The sequence below is a fragment of the Juglans microcarpa x Juglans regia genome, chromosome 1D (genome assembly GCF_004785595.1).
Source record: "Juglans microcarpa x Juglans regia isolate MS1-56 chromosome 1D, Jm3101_v1.0, whole genome shotgun sequence".
NCBI classification, from domain to species: domain Eukaryota; kingdom Viridiplantae; phylum Streptophyta; class Magnoliopsida; order Fagales; family Juglandaceae; genus Juglans; species Juglans microcarpa x Juglans regia.
In genome coordinates this window covers 5992801-6016889 of record NC_054594.1, presented here as the reverse complement: position 1 = coordinate 6016889, position 24089 = coordinate 5992801, and the positions used below count along the sequence as shown (strand labels likewise).

The 24089-nt window shown below is 33.2% G+C and overlaps 1 protein-coding gene across 1 annotated transcript; it reads right to left on the bottom strand.

Moving 5' to 3' along the window:
• Positions 1-321: 321 nt before the first annotated feature.
• On the bottom strand, positions 322-2299 carry LOC121251238 (tryptophan N-monooxygenase CYP79A68-like). Its single transcript, XM_041150604.1, has 2 exons — positions 1287-2299; positions 322-1045 (listed from the first exon to the last, which is right to left on the bottom strand). The coding sequence occupies exons 1-2, from the start codon at positions 2265-2267 to the stop codon at positions 392-394; spliced, it is 1635 nt and encodes a 544-aa protein (XP_041006538.1). The 5' UTR covers positions 2268-2299; the 3' UTR covers positions 322-391.
• Positions 2300-24089: the final 21790 nt, after the last annotated feature.

Here is a 24089-nt window from a genome sequence, read left to right as displayed (position 1 = left end):
TTAGCGCTTCCAACTAAAACGTAGAAATTAAGGACCAATCAACTAAAAAGTACGGGTAAAGAAATTTATAATCTAACTCATCTCATAAAAATAATTTAATAAAAAATAATTATTTATTATTTATAAATATATTTAAGACTTTATCTACAGATAATATGAGATTATTACTCAAACACTGCTAACTTAACCAATAAAAAAGCATATTGTAGGCACGGATACAACTTTCCAACTGAGATCTCAAGTGCCTTGAATTAGTCTTCTGAGTAGAAGAATTTTATTTGTAGTCGGGGTATAAAATACAACTTCAATACCAAGGACATGTCAATGGTACGTATACGACGTGTTCTAAACCCTGGCTTATAAATAGAACTACTCTTCGAGATAATTAGTATTAAGCGGGATAAAGTGAAGCCGCCAGACGTGGGTTTGCATGAGCACGCAAGGGTTTGGCCATCAAAAGTTCATTCATGGTCTCAGAGAGGTCAATCTCCTCTTGGTTTGGCGGCAAACTCCATGAAAATCCTTGAAGAAGCCTTGCCAAAAGCATCACAGTCATAGCAGAGCCGAGCGCGATGCCCATGCAACCTCGCCTTCCAGTACTGAACGAAATGAAGCGCAGCTCATGCTCTGCAAGTTCCACCTCCTGATCATCGGCCATCGACGATCCATCCTCCTTCTTCTTCAGATGTCGATCTGGTTTGAACCTCAAGGGTTCTTTCCAAACGCGAGGGTTGCGGCCGAGACCATATCGGCTCAAGATGACATGACTTCCTTTCGGGATGAAATAGCCAGCCACAGTCGCGTCTTGCATTGAGACATGGGGGACGTTAAATGGTGCAATTGGGTGAAGCCGGAAACCTTCCCTTGCACAAGCCTTGACATAATTCAGCTGTGGAATATCGGATTCTTCAACCCATCTCTTCTTTCCCACTACCCTGTCAATTTCTTCTACAGCTTTTTGGAGGAGCTCCGGTTGGTTGAGCATTTCTGCTAGTGTCCACTCTATGCAGTTGGAAGGATTATCCACTGTTGCAAGCATCAGTTCCTGCACGTACATGATTGAAAACAATTCAAGTAAATGATTAATAGATATTAATGATTGAAAACTTCATTTATTTAAATTTAAATATTTTCTACAAAACTTATAAGATTAGTATGGATATTTAGAATAGGAGAGAAAAACACCATCTAGGGTTTGTGAAAGACGTGAAGTATTTTGCAATGTTATATGTTAAAATGCATGCATGGTATTAGGTATTCTTATTAATATTTAATTTTTATCTTGCCGTGATTTGAGCTTTGATCTCTTCCACTGAAAAAGCTGCTTTCCCTTTCGAATCCTTTGCCAAGATGAAAGCGTCGAGCAAGTCCTCGGCCTCCGTCTTCTCCCCGTCTCTCCATTGCCGTAGTCTCTCATCGACGACCGGATCTTCATAACTGGTTACGATCTTCATTGCCTCACTTACAATCTTCCCATGACCATCTAAATCTAGTGCTGTTAAGGATGGCAAGTAATCCGATAAAGCAAATGCACCAAGATGGGCGAGTATGGTGAAAAGTGATTCAATGTGTTGTTCTTCCTCAACTCCAGGTCCTCCATCCTTCTTTCCTTTGCCAAAGTACCTTCTGTTGAATATCATCTTCCTAATGACATTTCCACAGTAATGACGTGCAACAAGTCTCACGTCCACAACTGAACCACTAATTGACTGATCATAAGGAAGGCTGTCAATCGCAGCATTCTTACATTGACTATAAATGAAACGAACAAGATTATCAGCTTCTTCGGTCCTCTTATTGAGTAGCCACCGAGTTGTTTTTGAGTTAATTATCTCAGAAGCTACCAACTTTTTCATCTTCTTCCATTGATCTCCCCACGGCACCAAAGCTGTCGACTTAAAGCCGCGACTAGCATATTTATTCGACATAAAAAGAGGTCTTGATGCAAACACGATATCGTGCTTTTTCAAGAACTCCCGGGCAAGTTCCGGTGAAGTTACCGGAATAACATGAACACCACCTAGACGTATACAAGCGATTTCCGTATTGAGTGATTCCAGAAGGCCATGTATCCACCGAAATGCTGGCTTATTCCTCCACAGTTCTGGGAGGTTTCCAACTATTGGCCACGGAGTTGGGCCCGGTGGGAGCGCTGGAGTTTGCTTGAAGGTTTTTCCATGGGGTTTCCACTTGAATAATATGAGAGGAAAAAGAATAATGAGCATGGTAAGAAAGGCAGAGATCAAGGTTAAGCGCATCGGCAACATGATTTTTTCTGAGGAGCCATAACCATGTTCGACGTCCCTCATGGTAAAGAATAGGAAGGAATAAAACATGGTTTCTTTTCTACGTATATTGTTTGCGAATGTATATGCTTGATGAGCTATACGTTAATGCATGTAGGGCTTAAGAGATTACTCGAATGACAACTTCTTCAGGAAGTGAAAGAGCACTAAGCAGAACTCTTTCTCGAGCTGAGGATTCTTTTCTGAAATCAAGACCAAAAGACACGAATTTATAGATTAGTATGGTTCGAAGTCGTGCGGTGAGAGAAGTCTACGTGTTTTAGCTGAAAGCGGCAAGACGCTAGGCTGCAGGGTGGCAAATTAAGGCATGTAATGCATGGTGCACGTGAAGGAGAAGGAAAAAGTTTGACATCTTCGTCGGTGAAGTTCCGAATCATTCTATCCACAATCTTTATTTTTTATATATAAAATATTTAAACGATGAAAAAATAATCAAACTTTATTAAGATGTTTTATACAATTATAAGTGTCATTGTAAGAAAATTATTTATTTGAAACGGATTATTTTAAACGAAAATGATTATTTCTTGTTAAAATAAATTTGTTTTTATTATAAATAGTCGTTATCGTCTCAAATCATCCATCACAAAATGAGTCTAGCTTATGTATGGTATGAAGCAATCTTCCCATTTTTGGCGTTTCTTAAGATTCTCAAATAAATTCAGTGCCATTGGAATTTTTCTGATTATTACATATACACATGATCGATTATATATACATGGTACGTACTTATGTTGATCTCTTCAATAAAATGTAATTGATTTTAGTTATATTTTGAAAATTTGTGAAAGAGAAATTAGATAAAAGCTGGCAAGTTGCTATTTCATGATAATAACTCAAAATTGTGAAAAATATTATTTATCCCACTAATTTTAATTATCTTTATTTTATTCTCTCTTAATGTAATCTAAAATAATTAATAAATATTAAGTAAAATATAATAAGTAATTTTAGATAATTTAATATCAATTCAAAAAGTAAATTATTTCCTGATTCGATATGCAAATATAAGGCACAATTAAAATTAAAATTAAAATTATGCAATATCTGATAGAATCAACTCTCATTGGTCTATGAATAAAATAATGATCAAAGAAAAATCCTATTTTGAATTTTTCTAGCAAATCAAATTTTGCAATATCAATTAAATAGAAGATGTTTGCACACTGACCCGGTCATAAAAGGATGAAAATTACATAAAACGTTCAAAGCATGCATTCCGTCCATATATCGAATGGGACAGGCACGTGAAAGTCAGACCCTCGACACCAATCATGCCCGACAACAAGTACTATTCTTTAGTTTTCAGGAGTAGTACTGTCCGTGACTAAATGCATGCATTGCACTCAGGTTCGGCACTGTATGTACAATTAATAATGTCTTTTTCAGGATGTAATTAATGTCTTTCGTTTGTTAATTGGTTTTAAATTTTCTTTCTTTCTTTTTTTCGAGTTTAGAAAATGAAAAAATGGAAAATAACTGGGTACTGACTCCAAAGGTGTAATATTTTTTAAAAAAATTAATAATTAAAAAAGTGATTATTAATAAATTTCTAAATTTTTTCTTTTTTTTTTATAATAAAATGAATAAAAAAAGTGCAATATTTAGATTGAGATGATTTTCTAAAATTTAAAAAAATAAATTTTTATTTTTTTTAAGTCGATCAATTAAGTAGTTCTGTAATTATTGATATTTTAAATTGTTATGGACCGAGTTGGAGTGGAGAAATGGAAAAGATAAAATTGAAAATTGATTTAATGATTAACTATTTTTTCGGATCAGATTTTTTCCGGCCTGAATTTTAAAATTTGGTATCTGCAACCGATTTCTATTTAAAAAAAAAATTAAGTTTAGTTGTAACTGATTAATTTCTGTTTCTGGGAATCTCTTTAATATGAATATGACATAGCAACAAATAAAAGGTTTGTTGGACTTGTATTATCTTTCCAATATGTAGGCCAGCAGTGCTAGGTCGTGACAAGGCAGGACACCCTTTTAACTCCGCATGGAAAATGATGGGGATCCCACTGGGGGATCCCGTTCATTTTTTCCGTTACAATTTTTTTTTTTAATTTTTTTATTATAATGATTAAAAAATATTATTTAATAATATTTTAAATTTTATTTTTTTAAAAAAAATATTTAAAAAAAATGATGTGAAAAAAATATTTAAAAGTGTTTTTTTTCCACGTCATTTTTTTAATACTTTTAAATATTTAAAAAAAATAAAATTCACAATATTATTAAATAACATTTTCTTAATCACTAAAAAAAAAAAATTGTAACAGGATGCTTGAACAGGATCTCCCAACAAGATCTCTAGCATTGCCCAATCCACATACTAATGTGTACATTAAGAAAGAAAGGCCCTAAAAATCTATGGAAGGGCTTTAATCATTTCTCCCCCTCTTGGCTTGTTGGGCCATGTCATAGGCCCAGACAATAGTCTTGCCCATGAACCTTGAACCTCGACATACTAATTCACAAAGAGGACATCTCACGACTTAAATTTTAAATGAAGGATCAAGCGGTTATCACGTCAAATAGAATATAACATGAGCTCTATTTATATCACTCAAGTATGACCATGAGACCATCTTTTTCACACTAAGAAAATAGTCATACTATACTGATTTAGGCATCAGAGGCATTCCCACGAACCCCTAAAATCTATCTCTTTTTGGTTGTAGGTGATCATGTGAGAGAAGCTATGAAATACGTCCATAACAGTTGGCGCTATTTGTGGGATCTTGTTTCTCAGTAATGTGATTTTCGTATGCCTGCGACCACACGATCTCAAGTAACAAGGGATCAGGAAGCCACATCGGTCAACATGGAAAATAGGATAGAGTTGGAAGACCAGTTGAAGAAAGTAATGTCAGAGTTGGAGGCTTTACATCGGGAAAATAAGGTTGTTAAATGAAGAGATGGAGCTTCAAGAGAGGATGCTGCATCGAGTCAAGTGGATAGAACATAAAGGGAGTTGCAAGGTGCAGGCAAACCTCCTCACGAAGAAGAGGCAAAGAAAATGCATCACGATTTGCGAATTCTCATGGATAAGTATGAAGAGATGGTGAGAAGAATAAGAGCATCTTCTTCAGTGAATCAACTGTTGACTAGCACAAACCTGCCGTACAGTGCAAAATTATGGCGGTTCACATCTCGCAAAAGTTCAATGTCCCGGCAATGGAGATGTATGATAGCACCAAAGATCCCGTTGAGCATCTGAAGACTTTTGAGGCCTACATGACATTTCACTAGTTTTCTGGTGAAATTACATGTCGAGCCTTTCCGTTAACTCCAAGGGGGCTGCTCGGGGGTGGTTTGGAGCCCAGCAGCTAGGATCAGTGGATAGTTTTGAGAATCTAGGTCATCAGTTCCTGATCCAGTTTATGGCAAGTCAAAGAAGGAGAAGACCAATTACGTATTTGCTAATTGTCAAGTAGAAAGAAGACAAAAGCTCGAAAATGTACCTCGCATGGTTTAATAGGGAAAGGATGATGGTTGATCATCAGGACAAGAAGATAACACTGGCAGCTTTGTTAGGAGGAATATGGTCGAGGAGCCCTTACATGGCTGAGTTAGCCAGGAAGACTTCGGCCACTTTGCGGGAGTTCATGGACAAAACCAACAACTTTGTCGATGTTGAAGATACACTGCGAGCACTAACAGCACCTAAACGCTTTGAGATGGAACGATCAGAGGACCATGTGAAGAAAGGAACTTTGAAAAGGGATTGACATGGAAGCTCAAAACAAAGAAGGGTCAATATGAGGAAAGGAAGGAGACGAGCAAAAGCCTTTCGAACACAGTACTCCAGTATGAATGTGCAGGAAAAGACTCGAGAGTCCCGTCAAGATGGCAATCGGAGGCGTTCCCACAAACCCCCAAAACTTGTTTCTCTTTGGTTGTAGGTAATCGTGTGGGAGGAGTTACGAAACATGTCCATAACATTATATGCTCCATTTCAAGAAAATCCCATATTTCTTAATGTTTAATTGTTTTTAAACTTTATCAAACAAATTTCTCAACTTGTTCATCCATACATAAACAAGAAAATTAATAATACCTAAACGTTAAATAATAATGGATGAAAAATATATTGGTTCTCACTCTGTTTTTCTCTTCATCTTTGACTCTATATACATATATAATATGTGGTTTTTATTGAAATAAAGTGAATTATGACTTGTAGGAATTTTAAGAAAATTTATTCATCCTGTTGTCATCTTCCAAACTAATACAAAGAAAATTTATATCTAGCAGTCAACAAACATAAAACTATATCTATCTAAACTTTGTGGGGGTTTTCATTTTGGTAAGTGAAACATAAAGGCCAAGAATAAAAAGTTCGGGATTTCATGATTTCGTGGTGTAAGCAAGTTAAATATTACTAATCATTTTCATTCTTGATTTAATCAACCTTAGTCACAACATCGAGTATCATACATTTTAAGATACAAATGTGTGTGCGTCTCTGTGCGCCTGTGATATCTATTAAGGAAGATTGTCAAAATCAAGCACAAGTAGAACATCAAGAATCTAGTCTAAAATCAAGTTGTCAATAATTCCCTGATCTATTGCAAGTCAAATCCGAGATTGTATAGTCAATAGCCAAGATTTCCGTAATGTTTAAATGTCCTTGTAAATGCTGTATTTGTTTCCTAAAATAGCTTTGTAAGCTCCTCTATAAATAACGTGTATTCATCAGTTAATATAGTGAGAGGAAATTATTTCATTCAAACCTTGCTATGTGTTTTATCTTATTTGGTATCAGTAGAACCAGCCTCAAACAAGACCAATTTTCTATTCATACAATGTCTTCTTCCTTTGAGCAACATTCCATTCATCTCAATACCCATCCAACATCATCTACCAAAACCACTCTTGTCGCTCTCAGTATCACTGCTCAAATCAATGAAAAATTAACCCCCTCCAATTTTCTTCAATGACGTACTCAATTTGAAGCCCTTATCATTGGCTATGCTTTGCTCGATTATGTCACCGACATCTCCCAATGCCCCTCCCCGAGTGACTCCTCTATATTTGCATTATACAAAACCCATTGGGTTAGGCAAGATAAACTCATACTCAATGTCATTCTTGCCTCCACTTCTTCCACTATTACTCCACTTATAGCCATCGCAAAAACATCCCATGAGGCATGGAAAAAATTAAACGCTTGGTATGCTAGCAAATCAAGAACACACACAATGCAATTAAAGGAGGAACTCACCTTAATCCAGTGTGAAAATCGGTCAATCTTTGATTATTTGCATGCTTTGAAGGCCTTGACAGATGAAATTGCCATTATTGATCACCCAATTTTGGATGATGACCTAACTGTCTATTTTTTGAATAGTTTAGGTTCTGATTTTCAGGAAACTGCAGCGCCAATCTGGGCAAGAGAAAACCCATTTTCTTTTAAGGAGCTTCACGATCTCCTTGTTGGCCACGAAAACTATCTGCACAACCTTGAAGTTGCCACCCAACAGCTTGTTGCTACTGCAAACTTCACTACGAAGAAATCTGGTTCGTCGGGAGGCCAGCCGAAACACTTCAACAAGCAATCTAGTTCCTCACGTCAATCTAAGCAAGTCTAAATTCGCAATCCCAATCGTGATAGATGGCGCTCAAATAAGTCTAGTAGGCCCAATAACAATCAACAGCGTTATAAGCCCAAATATCAAATCTGTGATCAGTTTGGTCACACGGCCAAGAATTGTCCTCAGTTGAACTTAAATGACATCACAGTAAATAGTGCCACCACTTCTACAACAAAAGAATAAAAATTTCTTCTGTACTCCGCTGCCTCACATAATATTACTGGTGATTTAATCTGTCAATACACTTTGAATATGATGGCGCTAATGAAGTTGTTCTAACCGATGATTCAGGTTTGGTTATTTCACATGTTGGTTCTTTAGCTATACACTTACCTCAATGGACATTTATTTTGCATGATACTCTGTGTTCTAGATCTTTAAAAAAAATTAATTTCGATTCTTCATTTTACCAAACAAAATAATGTCTATGTTGAATTTCACCTATCTTATTTTCTTGTGAAGGAACCGACCATGAGGGCAATCCTAATAAAAGGTTCATGTGAGAATGGCATCTACACCTTTCCCGAATCACTAGTGGGAACTTCTTCTAAAATGGTTGCTAATGTGCATGACCAAACATCACTTGACGGGTGACACAAGCGTTTTGAACTTCCATTTTACAAAATTGTTCAAAATCTTGTTTCCATTTTTTCTCTTCCTACCACAAACAATAAAATGTCCTCATTATGTAGCTCTTGTTCTATCAATAAAGCACATCAACAACTGTTTTGTGCCACTAGTCTTCAAACTAATGAACCACTTGAAATTATTTACACTGATGTTTAGGGACCCGCACATTCTACCGAGCTTGATGGTTCATGTTATTATCTCATTTTTCTGGATCGTTATACTCTAAATACATGTGGTTTTATCCCATGGCAACAAAATCGGGTGTGTCCATTATTTTTCCGCAATTCAAAAAATTTGTTGAAAACTGCTTTCAAGCCAAAATCAAAAGCCTTTACTTTGATAATGGAGGTGAATTCATAACTCTCAAATTTTTTTTTTACCCTTCATGGCATTAGTCATTACACCACCGCTCCTTACACACCTCAACAAAATGGAATTTCTGAACATCGTCACCGTCATCTTGTTGAAACCAGTCTCACATTATTTCATGATGCCTCCCTACCTCTTTCCTATTGGCCCCATGCATTTGTACATCTACATATCTTATCAATCGGCAACTCACTTCTCTTGTCAACAACAAATTTCCATTTGAGACTCTTTTTGGTCAAAAATCAAATTATTTTAAACTAAAAAAATTTGGGTCTCTCCGCTATCCGCTCACAAGGCCTTACAACACTCATAAGCTGCAACCCAAATCCATTCCTTGCCTTTACTTGGATATTCATAGACCCAAAATGCATACATATGTATGGACCCCAAGTCAAACAAATTTTATACATCTCGGGATGTGTTCTTTGACGAAACCCAATCTCCATCTCAGCCCATACCAACCCAACACTCCTCTCATCCCGTAGCCCAAACTCCACCTTCACATATGTGCTCTAAAACATTCATTCAGCCTTTTTCTTCACATCATGTGCATGTGCCCCTGCAGATGTCATCTCCTTCATTGCCGCAACCTCAAGCTTCGGTGCGACCACTAGTGCTTCTGGATGGTGCTCTCGTTGATCTCGCATCACCTCCAAGTAACCCTTGTGTTTCTTCTCCTCCTTTGTATTTTTCTGATGGTATAAATGTTTCTCCTTTACATTCAGATGCACCATTACATTTCGACCATGTCTTGCTTCAAAATCCATCTTCATCTATCTCTCACAATCACTCACACACAATCATTTTCCCCAATTTAGGTCAGCCCGAAACAACTCCCACTCCTCATATTGAAATTGCACATCCTTGTGTTCACAAAATGACAACATGATCCATGAATAATATTTTCAAACACAAACAACTTCATTCGATTTCTAAGCATTCTCTTCCCCAAACAATTGAACCAACTTGTGTGAGTCAAGTTGTGAGCCATCCTCAGTGGCGTGATGCAATGTCAAATGAGCTTACTGCTCTGATGAGGCATGGAACTTGAGAACTAGTTCCATCTCCTCCAAACTACCAACCATTGGGCTGTAAATGAGTGTTTAGAGTAAAAAGGAAAGGTGATGGCTTGTTGCAAAAGGCTATAATCAACATCACAGACTTGATTATAAAAAAACATTTAGCCCAGTGGTTAAACCAGTCATCATTCGATGTGTTTTGACTATAGTTGTGATGAATGGGTGGAAGTTGAGACAAATGGACATTAACAAAGCTTTTTTGCATGGAAACCTCATTGAGATAGTTTATATGATGCAACCTCCAGGTTTCAAAGATATGACTTAGCCCAATCATGTATGCAGGTTTACAAAAGCAATTTACGGGCTTAGATAAGGCCCTGAGGTATGGTATACAACCTTGAAAAATGCACTTTTAGACATTGGTTTTCATAACTCCAAGGTTGATTCCTCTTTATTTCTATACAAAAGTGGTTCAATCACATGCTATTTTTTGGTTTATGTTGACGATCTTGTGATTACAGACAGTGACATTAAGTTTGTGGATTATGTTGTTCAACAATTAGGAGAAAAGTTTTCACTAAAGGACATGGGCACTCTGAGTTTCTTTCTAGGAGTGGAAGTTATTCCCACTCAAGCTAGTCTATTTTTATCCCAGCACAAGTATATTTGTGACCTGTTGTCCACCACAAATATGCTTGGTGCAAAGAAGGTGTCTACTTCTTTATCTACTACTAATTCTCTTAAGCTGATTGATGGCACCACATCGATTGATAGCACTGAATTTCGACGTATCATAGGCAGTCTTCAATACCTATCATTAACACATCCCAATATCTCGTTTGCCTTTAACAAGCTCTCTTAATTTATGCATAAGCTGACCACAACACATTGGACAACCACCAAGAGGCTCCTTCAATACTTGAAACAAACCATATTTCATCGTATTCAGCTCAATAAAATTACAAATTCAGTTTTAACAACTTTTTCAGATGCAGATTGAGTCGGAAATGTTGACGATCAAACCTCCACCTCGGCTTACATCAATTTCATTAGCTCAAATCCGATCTCTTGGAGCTCTAAGAAGCAATGAGTTGCACGATCATCAACAGAAGGTGAATATCGTGCTCTTGCCAATGCAGCATCTGAAACAATGTGGCTTAGTGCATTACTTCAAGAACTTGGATTTCCTCTAAAGGCGCCACCACTACTATTGTGTGACAACCTTTGAGCCACACATTTAAGTTTTAACCCAGTAAACCACTCCAGGATGAAACACATTTAAATTGATCTACATTTTGTACGAGAACTTGTGCAACGTGGCACACTTCACGTTCAACATGCTCATACTCAAGATTGGTTTGATGACCTGTTAACCAAGCCTCTTTCAAGACAGCGCATATAAATGATATGTAACAAGATTGGCCTTGCCGATAGAAGCTCAATCTTGCAAGGGCGTATTAAGAAAGATTGCCAAAATCAAGCACAAGTCAAACATCAAGAATCAAGTCTAAAATCAAATTGTCAATAATTTCCTGATCTGTTGCAAATCAAATCCGAGATTGTATAGTCAATAGCCAAGATTTCTGTAATGTTTAAATGTCCTTGTAAATGCTGTACTTGTTTCCTAAAATAGCTTTGTAAAACTCATGTATAAATAACATGTATTCATTAGTTAATATAGTGAGAGGAAATTATTTCATTCAAACCTTGCAGTGAGTTTTATCTTATAATATCATCCACCTTGTTGGTTAGAAATAGAAGCAGCTTATACGTGGGTACAACTCAGGCATAGATGGACTGGACGTTTTGAAGCTCATTTATGGGATAAGGGATCATGAAATCTAGGGACAAAGCCAGGAGGCGTCATTAGGGATCATTCCTTGCATGAAATTTAGTTGGCGAGGGTATTCGCCCTAATCCATAAATAATAAGTTTGGAGCATTCAGATACTTTTATTATCCAGTTAAAGTGAGATTTTTTGTTAAATATATTTCACCTAAATAATTACAAGTTTTAAAAGATAAATAATCTAATGTGAATATTATATTCTAATTTAATTTTTTGAAATAAAACAGAAAAATAAAATGTAGTTACATTAATTATAAATACGACCAAATTCTAATTTGATGATATATAAAAAAGATATATTAAAACACTATTGACAATTTGCAAGACACTCTTAAGACTGATTATTTAAGAATATCGACAAATGCCAGTTATGAATTGTGGTAAAAAAAAATAAGAACAAAAGTATCAAAAACTAAGAGAGATATCTAAATTACATTATATTCTAATATATATATATATATATATATATATATATATATATATATATATATTGCGAGTCAGAGCCTTGGGGGCCAAGGCCCCACTTGCTCCCTTGGCCTCGTCCATGATGGAATCCAACCCAGAGAAAGAAGGGAAAGAGATGTACATCTCTACACCACTTCTTGTTGTTCACTTTTATAAGTTTGCTACTTATCATTTTACACAATATACACCATATTTTTTTTTTTTTTTTATTCCTTCGAAATTAATTGAGTTCTTCTACTCATTATTCACCACATATTTGGTAATAAAAAAAAATCATGTGTAATATATAATGTAGAAATGATAAGTAAAAATTTTTATTTATACGCAATTTATATGTGGATATATTCCTCTTAATTGAATATGTGCGGCTTCTTTGTTCTGACGTTTGGCACATTGGAATTGTCGGCATAGAGCAATCTACTTAGGTGAGTACTTTAATTTTCCTATCATATACCATATATTCGCACTGTCATAACCATCAAAGTCAATTGAGAAGAAGAAGGAAAAAAAATTAAAAAAAAAAAAAAAAGATGATGGAGATAAAGGGTGAGTCCACTGACTCAGTTAACAATGAACATGTACTAATATGTAAACATGAGACTATTACAGAATGCAGAACAAAACTGATTCTCAAGATAATAGAGCAACACTTCAGAAAGAGTTATTTACAATAATATGATATACAAAATTCCTTTGACATAGGCATCAATGCACGACATCATAACAGAACAGATACCATGTTTAATCCCGATGATGAGGTTGTGCAAATCCCAATGCCAACTGAGCAGAAATTGAATATGAAATCTCCCTCTTTTAAACTCAGCATGCCGATTGTGCACACACTTTCTTCTCAATTAGGGCTATAAATGAACCAGTCTGTTCGATAGCCCACTCGGTATTCGCTCGGTTAAACTCGAATCGAACTCGACTCGTGAAAAAAAATGAAAAACTCATTCGTGAAAGCAGATACCCGCTTGATTTGTAAATGACACATACCCGACAAAACTCGACTCGACTTGGCTAAGGTTCGTTAAGACCTGCTCATTTATGCTCAAGTCGATTCGTTAGCTCAACTCAATTAAAACCCATTCATATATTGATAAATATATACATGCACTTATGTATATATACATATATATATATATATGTATTAGCTAATAATATAATCATACCACTTTTATAATTAAATATATAATCTAATTACTTATGAGAGAGAGAGGGAGGAGATTATCGCGAGGGTGGAGGAGGAAGAAATGAATAAGGGTTTTAATTTTATTAGTATTTGCAGCATGTTGTTATCGTCGCAAAAGCTAATATTGTCGCCGCAAATACTAATAATCCAGATTAAAAAAGTTGTGTTCAAGTAAGATTATTTGCAACAAGAAATAGTTGCGCAAAAAGCTACTGATGTCGTCGCTAAAACTAATAACCTACGAGAAATATATAAATCTGGTAACACTATTTGCCACAAGATGAAATAGTGTTAGCAGATTGTAACAGATTGTAATTACTTAGTTGCACAGACTGTAATCATCCTATATATGTCAATAATATACACCCTCTCTATCTCAACTCGTGAGATAACTTTTTCTCAAAACTTCTTCACCATAACCATAGTTGACGTCCCTCATGGTAAAGATCAGGAAGGAATAAAACATTGCTTCTTTTCTACGTACATTGTTTGCGAATGTATATGCTTGGTAGGTTATAAGTTAATGCATACAGGAGATCAAGAGAACCAACTTTATTTGAATGACAACTTCAGGAAAGTCGAGACACTAAGCTGAACTCTTTCTCGAGCTGAGGATTCTTTTCTGCCCTGACTTATCTCTGAAATCATGGAGACCAAAAGACACGAATTTATAGAGTAGTATTGTTCGAAGTCGTGCGGTGAGGTGGTGAGAGAAGTCTATATAGGTGTTTTAGTTGGAAACGCTGGGCTAACTGAAGAGGGGGCAAAGGCATGTAATGCATGGTGCACGTGAAGCATAAGGAAAAATGTAGGAGGCAGGTAGCTTGCTAGGGGCGGTGCATGGCCGTCCTAGAACTACTTTAAGATTCATGATAGATATCCCTCTGACGTATTTTTGCTTTTTTTTCTTTTTCTTAATTTCATAATTTTTTAAATACCTTTAAATTTTTTAAATATATATATAACTACATTAATAGTCACATTCTTAAAAATTAAATAACGATAAAGAATTTAAAATGTATGAGCAGTCAAGTCCAGAAAGTAAAAATATAGGAAAAACAGCGGTTTTTCCTAATTTAAATGTATATGTAATTGAAAAAAAAAAAAAGATCAAGTCATCTTGATCGGTGAAGTGTTAAAATATCCAACTCATTTTATCTACAATCTTCTCTTTTTTTTTTAATCTTTATAAACTATTTAAACGAGAAAAAAAGAATCAAACTTATGTATGCATGGTATGGAACAATCTTCCTATTGGGGTTTCTTAAAATTCTCAAATAAATTCATGCAGTGGTATCGGATGTTTTATTATTACATATACACCTATCTATATATATTTATATATATATATATATATATATATATATATATTAGTTATGTTTTCTTCAATAAAATGGTTATTTTAGTTATATTTTGAAAAGTTGTGAAGAGACATGATGTAACGCTTTAATGGAAGACATAAACAACATGACTTATAATCTAAAAGGACTAGTCAATGATACAATTAGAGTCCCATTGGAGCCTTATTATAAAAAGTAAGAATTTCTCATTCTCAAGAAATGTGAGATTTCATACACTACCTTCTATTATCTTTATGATATGGGGTATCACAATCTCATCCTCTTAAATTTTCAACGTCCTCATTGAGCCGGTTCGTCGTAGTTGGCACGGCTCAAGTCTTACATTTTTGGTTATGATAGACTCTAATACTATTTGTAATGCTCTATTGGAAAACTCAAATCACATAACCTGTACTCCAAAAGAACTAGTCAATGATACAATTGAAGCTCCATTGAAACCTTATAAAAAGCACGAACTTCTCCTTCTCAAGCATTAATATGGGATTGCATACACCACTTACTCTTATCCTTATCATATGGGGTGTCATATATGATTAGAGAAAAGCTAACAAGTTGCTATATATATCTCATAATCTTTTCGAACTCAAATTATGAAAAATATTATTTAAAGTAATGCTATTTGAAATTTTTTACTTCACACATTATTCACGTGGCATAATTTGATTTGTAAGATTCAAATTTTAAAATTATTTTTCAAATCAAATTATATATGACATGTAAATGGTGTGTAGTATAAACTATAAAAAGTACTTTTAAATTGAATTATTCTATAATAAATAGTTTTAAATAATTTAATTTCGAATCAATAAATAAGGTAAAATTAAAATTAAAATTATGCAATTATCCGACACAACCAACTCTCAATATTGGTCCTGCATGAATAAAATAATAAAAAGATGAAAATTAAATAACACGTTAAGAGCATTCCGTTCATATATTGGGAATCCATTACAAGCACGTTGAACTCGGACCCTCAACAGTCAACACCAATCACGACAAGAAGACTCGTGTCCAGGTTTGAGCCGTTTGGCACTGTATCATGTATACATGATGTACAATGTCCTATTCGGCAGGAAGTATTTTCGGCTTGTTTGGCTTTAAATTTTCTTTCTTTCTTTTTCGAATATTTAGATTGATAGTGTGTTTTTAAAATTCGCAAAAAGAAATTCTAGTCATCTAATATTATTTTTCTATATACATATATCTTTACGACAAAAAAAATAAAAAATGATTTTTCATTTCTTTAAATCAAGTGTAATGTACTGTCAAGTGTTCAGATCATCTCAAAAAGAGAAATTATATTTATAATCTTAGAAAATGCATTTTTCGTATATTTATTTTGAAAAAAAATAGATAAATCTGAGACCTACATAAAAAAAATTATTTTTTATTGGTGGCCCTTATTTTTTTTCAAATAAAGTACATAGCAACTGCACATGAATTCAAGACTGTATATAGTATTACCGTTTTTAACTCCTTATTTGTTTGGAACCTTGGATGATTGGATCTGTATAAATAGCTCATTTTCTGGACGAGGTAGCTAGGACACCTTTTTAAATCTAGATACTAATGTATACAATAAGAAAGAAAAGCCCTTTATAAAGAGCTGTGCTCAATTTCAAGATAATCTCATATTTCTTAATGTTTAATTAATTGTTTTTGTAACTTTATCAAACAAGAACAATTAGGAGATCACCATTATCGGATATCATGTAATTAGTCCATAAAAGTAAGAAAAGTGTGTGGGGGTTTTCTATTTGGTAATTGAAACATAAAGGCTGGGAATATATAATAAGAATTTCTCAGAATTTTGTAGATCAGGAAGTGATGCTTTACTTGTTCCTTTCAGGTATATCCTGGTGAGATCTACGAGGGCTATTGTTGAAAGTAGTGTCTTTGTGGGCAAAAAGGAAGGTCCATTATCCAAATTTCCGAATATTATTGTCTTTGCATGAGTACTGTAAGAGCATTAATGTCTACAGAGCTCCATGTCATCGTTTCTCCATGATATATATTGGCTTTTTATTTATATATTCTTCGAATATTAATAGGATTTTTTACGTGAACAGGAGATCAATAGGCATTGAAGCTAATGAAGAGCTAAGGTCCATCTTCAAGAGGAAAGTCAAATCTCATCTTCAAAAGAAAAGCTATATAATGGGATATGCCCATGGTACTAATTGTGTAACTCGTGTTTTGTAGTCATGTGTTTTGTAATATAATATATAAATACCATGAAATAATATAATATATAGTGGATTGCATTGTGTATTTTGCATGCATTTTTCAAGATGAATATTGGATTTCTTTTTTATTTTTGTTTTACACACATTAATTATAACTTAAAAAGGTAATTAGTTATTTCTAGTTTTAGTTATTTTTTACATAAAGTCGAGTTTTCCATTTCGATATATTTTCAATGCATTCGCTACTAGAGATTGGATTTTTTGAGACAAATAATTTTGTCTCAAAAAACCTAATTTTCATCCCAAAATGATTTTGGAGAAGAAAAAATTTTGTCTCGAAAAGCCTGTCTCAAAACGTTTTTTTAGATGAAAATTGATTTTTATCTCAAAAAATAATTTTTAAGGATGAAATTAGGCGGAACCAGTCAAAACTGTTTGAACGGACTTTTTTTTTTTTAGACGAACCAATTTCATCTCAAAAAACCATTCAAATGGAATCCTTACAGTTCAAACCGACACATACCTTCGAACAAAAGAAATTTTGATTCGAAATAATAACCGTTTTTTATCCTGTTTGAACGGACTGAGTGTTCAAACAGATTTTATGCATTCTAACTAATAAATTTTTCAAATGATTTGTGTTCAAACATAAATTCTGGAGTTCGAACAGGCATTTTATTTTTGGAAATTCTGTCCATTCGAATGGGATTTTGCATATTAATGTTGTTCGAATAAATATTTTTTTTATTCGAACGGCCGTACGGACTGTATTTCTTGATTGTCATTTGAATGGGTTAGTTTTTATTCGAATGTGTCTGTTTTTGTTCGAATGAATTTATAAATGGTAATTTACCGTTCGAACTGGTTATTTATAGTTCAAACGGTATTAATCATATATAATAGAATTTAATTAAAAATACCATACTAATATTACACAAAATGTAATTCAAATATCATAATTGTTTAAATATTTTGGAACATCATAATAGAAAGAAAATTACAGAAAAAATAAATTTTTGGGACCAAACGAAAAGGCCCTAATGGTAAGAAGTCACAAGTGTTCCCTTAAGTCAGGTTTGAGTCAACCTAGGTCGCAACTCCACTGAAAGATTGGATAATGATTAGGCAACTAATACTAAATAGTTTACAATGAATCCTTAGGTGGTCACCCCTTTTCAGCATGACCATAGTAACACTTCATGCGTTGGGGACCGAACAAGAGGGGCCTAGATGATGGAAAGCTTGCTCTCTTCAGTTGGGTTTAAGAAGGGGTGGCAATGTATAGCAAAATCTGTAAATTCAACAAGAACATGACACAAAATTAGCATATTTGAATTTAATATAAATGAATTTGAATCAAAACATGTTAACACAATAAGACGTGATTAATCATACTAAGAAAACCCATAATCAAATCATATAACTACAAATAATTTTTATTTTCAAATTATATAAATGTTTAGTTTTATATGCATTTATTGTTGTTTTAATGTAATATTAATATTAGTATTTGATTACTTAATATCTCAAACTATTAAATATTTTTTGTGAGTATGCAATTTAATTTTTTTGGAGATGTTAGTTTTCTTATATATTATTGGTTTGAGTATTTATCATAAAATATTTTATCATGAATCTAGTTATAATTGTGAATAATTTATATAGTTATCTTTGAATTATATATAAAATTATGTTAGTTGGATCAAAATAAATACATAGGTATGCTAAACTCATTTATATAAAATGAATTGTGTTTATGTTAACCTAATAAGAGTATATTATTAAAAAGGTTATACAGGTGGTATTGTGTTACACGTTATTTATATGAGTCATGTTAGAATACTAGAATCTATCCCGTTTGATTAAAAGGGATAGGTTCGATTCATATAATCGAATTCTTATGACTCGTCACCCGTAGGTTTGATCTATAACCTAGATCTTAGTTCTTCCTAGAAAATATAACAAATTCTCAAGCGACTAATGCGTACTAAAGTCTGAAGTAAATCTATCAAAAAAAAAAAATAAAGTCTGAAGTAAATCCATCTTCAAATTAGAATTGAATATCAAGTACACATCAAATCTCATGATAATGCTCCAAGGACCAATGAGCTTAGTCGTGACTAGTGAAGATTGGGGTTTTCTAAACCTCCATGTATGAAACCATTTTTTCTTTTCAAGTTTATCTCCTCCAACGTCTAATACTAAATAGCTTATGATAAAGATGATTCCGTGGCAAATTATTTCAATAATGAAATGCCAGTGTATGAATAAGTGCCTATGTACATAAGAAATGTAAAGTTATCGGTTAGAGCACTGCATTGTCTTGATCATATGCTAGTATTAGGTAAAATTTAACTAATTGATATAAAAACATCTGTACCGGATTAAGTACAACAATCTAACTTTAGTTATGAGCTACAGTGCTCCAACAAATTCGTATGTGTACGGTAACTTAGTTATCTCTTTGTTTATATTATTTTCTCCCTCTAAAAACCCATCACCAGTGTTTATATGAAAACCCTAGCCTCTCTCACCCTCTCCCTTTTGTCTCTAGAGCGCCCCTTCAAAAAGCCAAGACTAGAGGGGGGGTTGGAGCTTCGGCTCCTCTCTCCCTCATTCCTCCTTCCTCTTCTTTCTAATTTTTTCTGGTTTTGTTTGTTTTTTGTTTAAAGTAGGACAAAATGCCGGTTTGTTATTCTCCAGAGCCCGACGACCACCACGCGCCCCACTGCAAAATTTCCAAGACGCCAATCTTTCTAACAGGAAAAGAATCTCGTCGAACGGAGCGACACGTGCAATCCAAAGTGCGTGCGTGACAACTACGTGCCACTGCAAGGGGAGCTCTATCGCAGCCATGTGCGGCATTTTTGGGACTAGAGCCACCGGTTTCTTCAGACTCAACTATCCATCGTACTCCCAGGATGCTACGTGTCCCTCATGCGCCACCATAATCCTGTATTTGCATTTTTTATTTCTTCTAAGGTTGAAAATGTGGATCTACAGCTTTTCAAGCTATATTTTTCTATTCTCTCATATATTGTTTACATTTTCTGTTATTTCCTTTTTTTTAGGTTAATAATAAAAAAGAAATAGTCTCTTGGACATTTTGTCTATAGAGTGAAAGTCATCTCCTCCTCTAGAGGGTGAGGTCTAAAATCTCTATTTTAGGCATAGTGTGGTCTCTCAGACGGTTTGTCTATAAGAAGTTCTAAAAGTTAAGACCATATCAGTCACAAAGAAATTTGTATACTGGTGGAGCCCCAACCATGAGTAGTTGGCTTGTAATCTGGATTTTTTCCTATATGTATCAGTCACAGTTGTAACTTCACTTTCATAAATGAATGAAGTCTATTTTCCATAAAAAAAAAAAAATATAGCTACGACAACTCAAGATGGTTCAACAAATTAGGCTCATTTGGATACTTAGAATATCTCAATATATCTGTGAATAGTAATAAAATGGTTTGAGTTAAAATATTTTATTTTATTTTTTTGGAAATGAGAGAAAAAAAAAATTGAATAAAAGTACTATGAAGTTAAAAAGTTGTTTGAATATAAGTTTTTAATATTATTTTTGCTTTGAAATTGAAAAAAATAGTATTGTTTTTGTGTTTGTTTTTGGAGTTTGGAAAAGTTATAAAGATTAGGTAATGATTAGATCAAAAAGTTGTAATAGTTAGGTAATGATTATATAAAAAAATTGAATATTTGAAATTAAAAAGTATTTTATATTTTATTGATGTATGGGAATAAAATATCTGAGAATATTAGAAAATATTGTGTTGGCAAATAGATCCTTAATCTCAACTGTAGCAAAGTCATCATATTATCTTATTCTTATTTAACCCTAGCCGAAACAATACCATTTCCCTCAGTTTATTTCCCTTTCTTATTCTTATTTGACCTGGTGATATCATTTTAAGGTTCATTCTTACTCTTATGATTGTTGGATTGCAAAAAAGTTTGACAAAAAAATATATAAGCAAAATGTACATATTCAGTTGAATGCAAGAAGAAAGGTTGGAAAATTAACACATTTAAGTGAAATTTTAGATGAGTAGAATCATAGAATTTTAGATCTTACCGTTAGATTTAGAAAAGAATGTCATTGAAGATATCAATAAAAATAATGATTTAGTCAGAATGAGCAAAATGACCGTTATGTTATTAAACATAAAATTATAAAAAAAAAAAGTGTGCGATATAAATTATGATAATTAAAATAAGATTTTATTTGAATAAAAAAAATATTATATAAGTAGTAGATATGCAAAATATGACGAAAAGAAATTAAATAAAAATAGTAATTAAAAATTAAATAATATTTTATTATTATATAGAATTTCAATGGATAATTCAGTGTGAAATCAGTAGGGATGCAGCCGGTTCGGTTCTGTCAAGTTTTGGACATATTTTAGAAATGAACCAGTATACACCGATTTTGAAATTTGAAGAATTAATACCGTACCGGTTACATCCATAAACTTGTATTTTCGATTTTACCGATTCCAATTTGGTTTGGTCTGATTTTTCAAATTTTAGTATAGTATTAGTAGATTATATAGTTAGTATAAATATACTATGGTGATATAGTGATATATAATGGATTATATAGTGATATAGTATTTGTATAACTACTACTAATATTATAGTGATTTATATAGTTATTTATATATACTGGATTACTAATATATTATTAGTATTAGTATTAGTATATATATATATATATATATATATATTATAAGTATTAGTATATATATAGTAGCATCATATAGTGATATGTATTATGTATATTAGTGACAATATGTTAGTGTCTAACTTATTTATATATCTGATTATATATGTTAGTGATAATATGATAGTTACATACACTTTTTATACGAGTATATATGATCAAATGTATAGAAATGTATTTATCAAAAAGAATATATATTATAATTTATTATGCTATAAAATGTATTTATCCTTAATATATATATATATAGTTTATATTAATAACATATGATCAAATGTTCATGTTTAAAATTAAAATTTTATATTAATCTTAAACATAAAATGATATATCAAATGTTATATTAAGATTTATAAAATTAATTTTATGTTATATCAAATGTTATATTAATTTTATATTATTCTTGAATGAAGGATTTTAAAGTTTAATATTATATTAACTAGCAATTTAGCATATAATATAAAATTGTTTTATATAAAAATTATATAAAAATATTTTATATAATATAAAAAATGAAAATATATATGTTTATATATATGAATTGGTCCAGTCTGGTCCGATCCAATGTTAGAAAAAGAAAAATCGAAATCGGATTAGTTTCGATCGGTTTTGAGAAAAATGAAATCGATATCGAACTGAACCAATTTTGAACTCGACCTAGTTCACCAGTTCATCGATTTTTTTGTCACCCCTATAAATTAGATTTTGAATGAGATAAGCAACTAGCAAAAAGTGTGATGCTAATGCTCTATTTAACATTTTATTAATGTCCAAAACAAGGAGAAGAATTTTGGTTCTCTTGAAATTTGTTTCAAGATTTAATATAAAGTGGATTTGTTGTAGAGTTTTCTAGAGAGATCAAAATGAACCCAAAGTTATTTTGTTACCTTTTAGGTGGTCTATTGTGTTGATCCCTTTAAGTTGGGTCAAGGCCTTTCGGCTCCTCTTGTCTCCAAGGCAAGGTCTTTTGGCTCCTCCAATCTTCAAGGGGGCTTATGCAATAGGTTTGAGAGAGAATCACTGGATTGCATGTGAAGTATTCTTGATCCTTTCAACTATTATTTTCATTTACCGAATTGTCAAGCATTGACAGTAATCTTGCCTCTCTTGCAAATGAAGTTGCCATTTTTCTTCTTCAAATTTTCCTGATTGCATAATTCATACTCATGTTTTATGGCAACCGAAGCTTTTGCCTTTATTTTAAATTTTATCGTCTCTAATCAATTTAATGATGTGGGACATTTCAAAAATTAACCAAGAGTAGTACTACTTTTTTATATTTTTCATTCTTATTTTCATTTATGACCGACGGATATCCCAACCCTACTTAAGGAAAACAAACTGCTAAGAACAAGACTAAGTGTAACACCCTCAACCCCTGCTTAGGATTTGACGGAGCTTGAAGTATCAAGACAAGCAATACAAGGTTATACCCCCATTCATGACAGCTAAAGATGCAATGCACATAGCATACATCTAACAGTATGTAATATTCGCAACAGATAATTTTTTCTTTAAGCAATATAATGTACCAGAAGTACTATTTCTCAAACATATAAACATACTTCATAAATTAACATGTTAAGCAGATATCCAAAAGGGTTACAACACTTATCCAACAGGTCTATAACAAAATAAGTACTAAAAATAGAGCTCCATAAATATAGATTTGACATGAAACTACTATAATAAATTGTTAAGCCGCTCATCTTGACTATGATGTCTAGAATCACAATATACTTATGCATGCATGATAGTAAAATGTCATGGATTCATCTTGACATAAACATGAATTTGCGTGACATAACTTGGAAAATAACATGACATGTACTGACATGAAAATAACGTGACTGCACATGTGACATGACTTAACTAAACTAGACATGACTTGACTGACATGAACATAAGATCTTGTTCAACATATACATGATTTATTAAACGTGAAACATGTGGATGCTAAACGGGTCTCCTTGAACGTCGTGCTCCTGTCGGTACGACATCACATCACAAGCATCTGCACCAGCTATGAATACGTCACAATAACTCAATTGATTTAAAACTGATAAACATGTAGTACTTTGCACCACCAGTGTTGGGAGCATGACTTCGCTCTGATAACCAGTTACTCATTCGATGCCTATTGACAATACTTTGTCATCCTAGGAAATTCCACACTAATTTAAGCAATCCTACATGGACAAATGAGTTCAACTAAGATAACTCATCATCCTAACACTTGGGGCCATGATAAAAAAAAAAAATATATATATATATATATATATATATATATATATATAAAAGACTCCAAATGCTTGAAAATATTTCATGACATACTCAATGCATGTGACAAAATGAACATGTGATAGATGACATAG

What these genes read in the sequence shown, in the direction of transcription:
- LOC121251238 (XM_041150604.1), bottom strand. Translation starts at nt 2,267, where the DNA reads ATGTTGCCGATGCGCTTAACCTTGATCTCTGCCTTTCTTACCATGCTC. An exon ending in AGATCAAAGCTCAAATCACG is followed by an intron (nt 1,046 to 1,286) that starts GCAAGATAAAAA and finishes ATGTACGTGCAG; the next exon opens with GAACTGATGCTTGCAACAGT.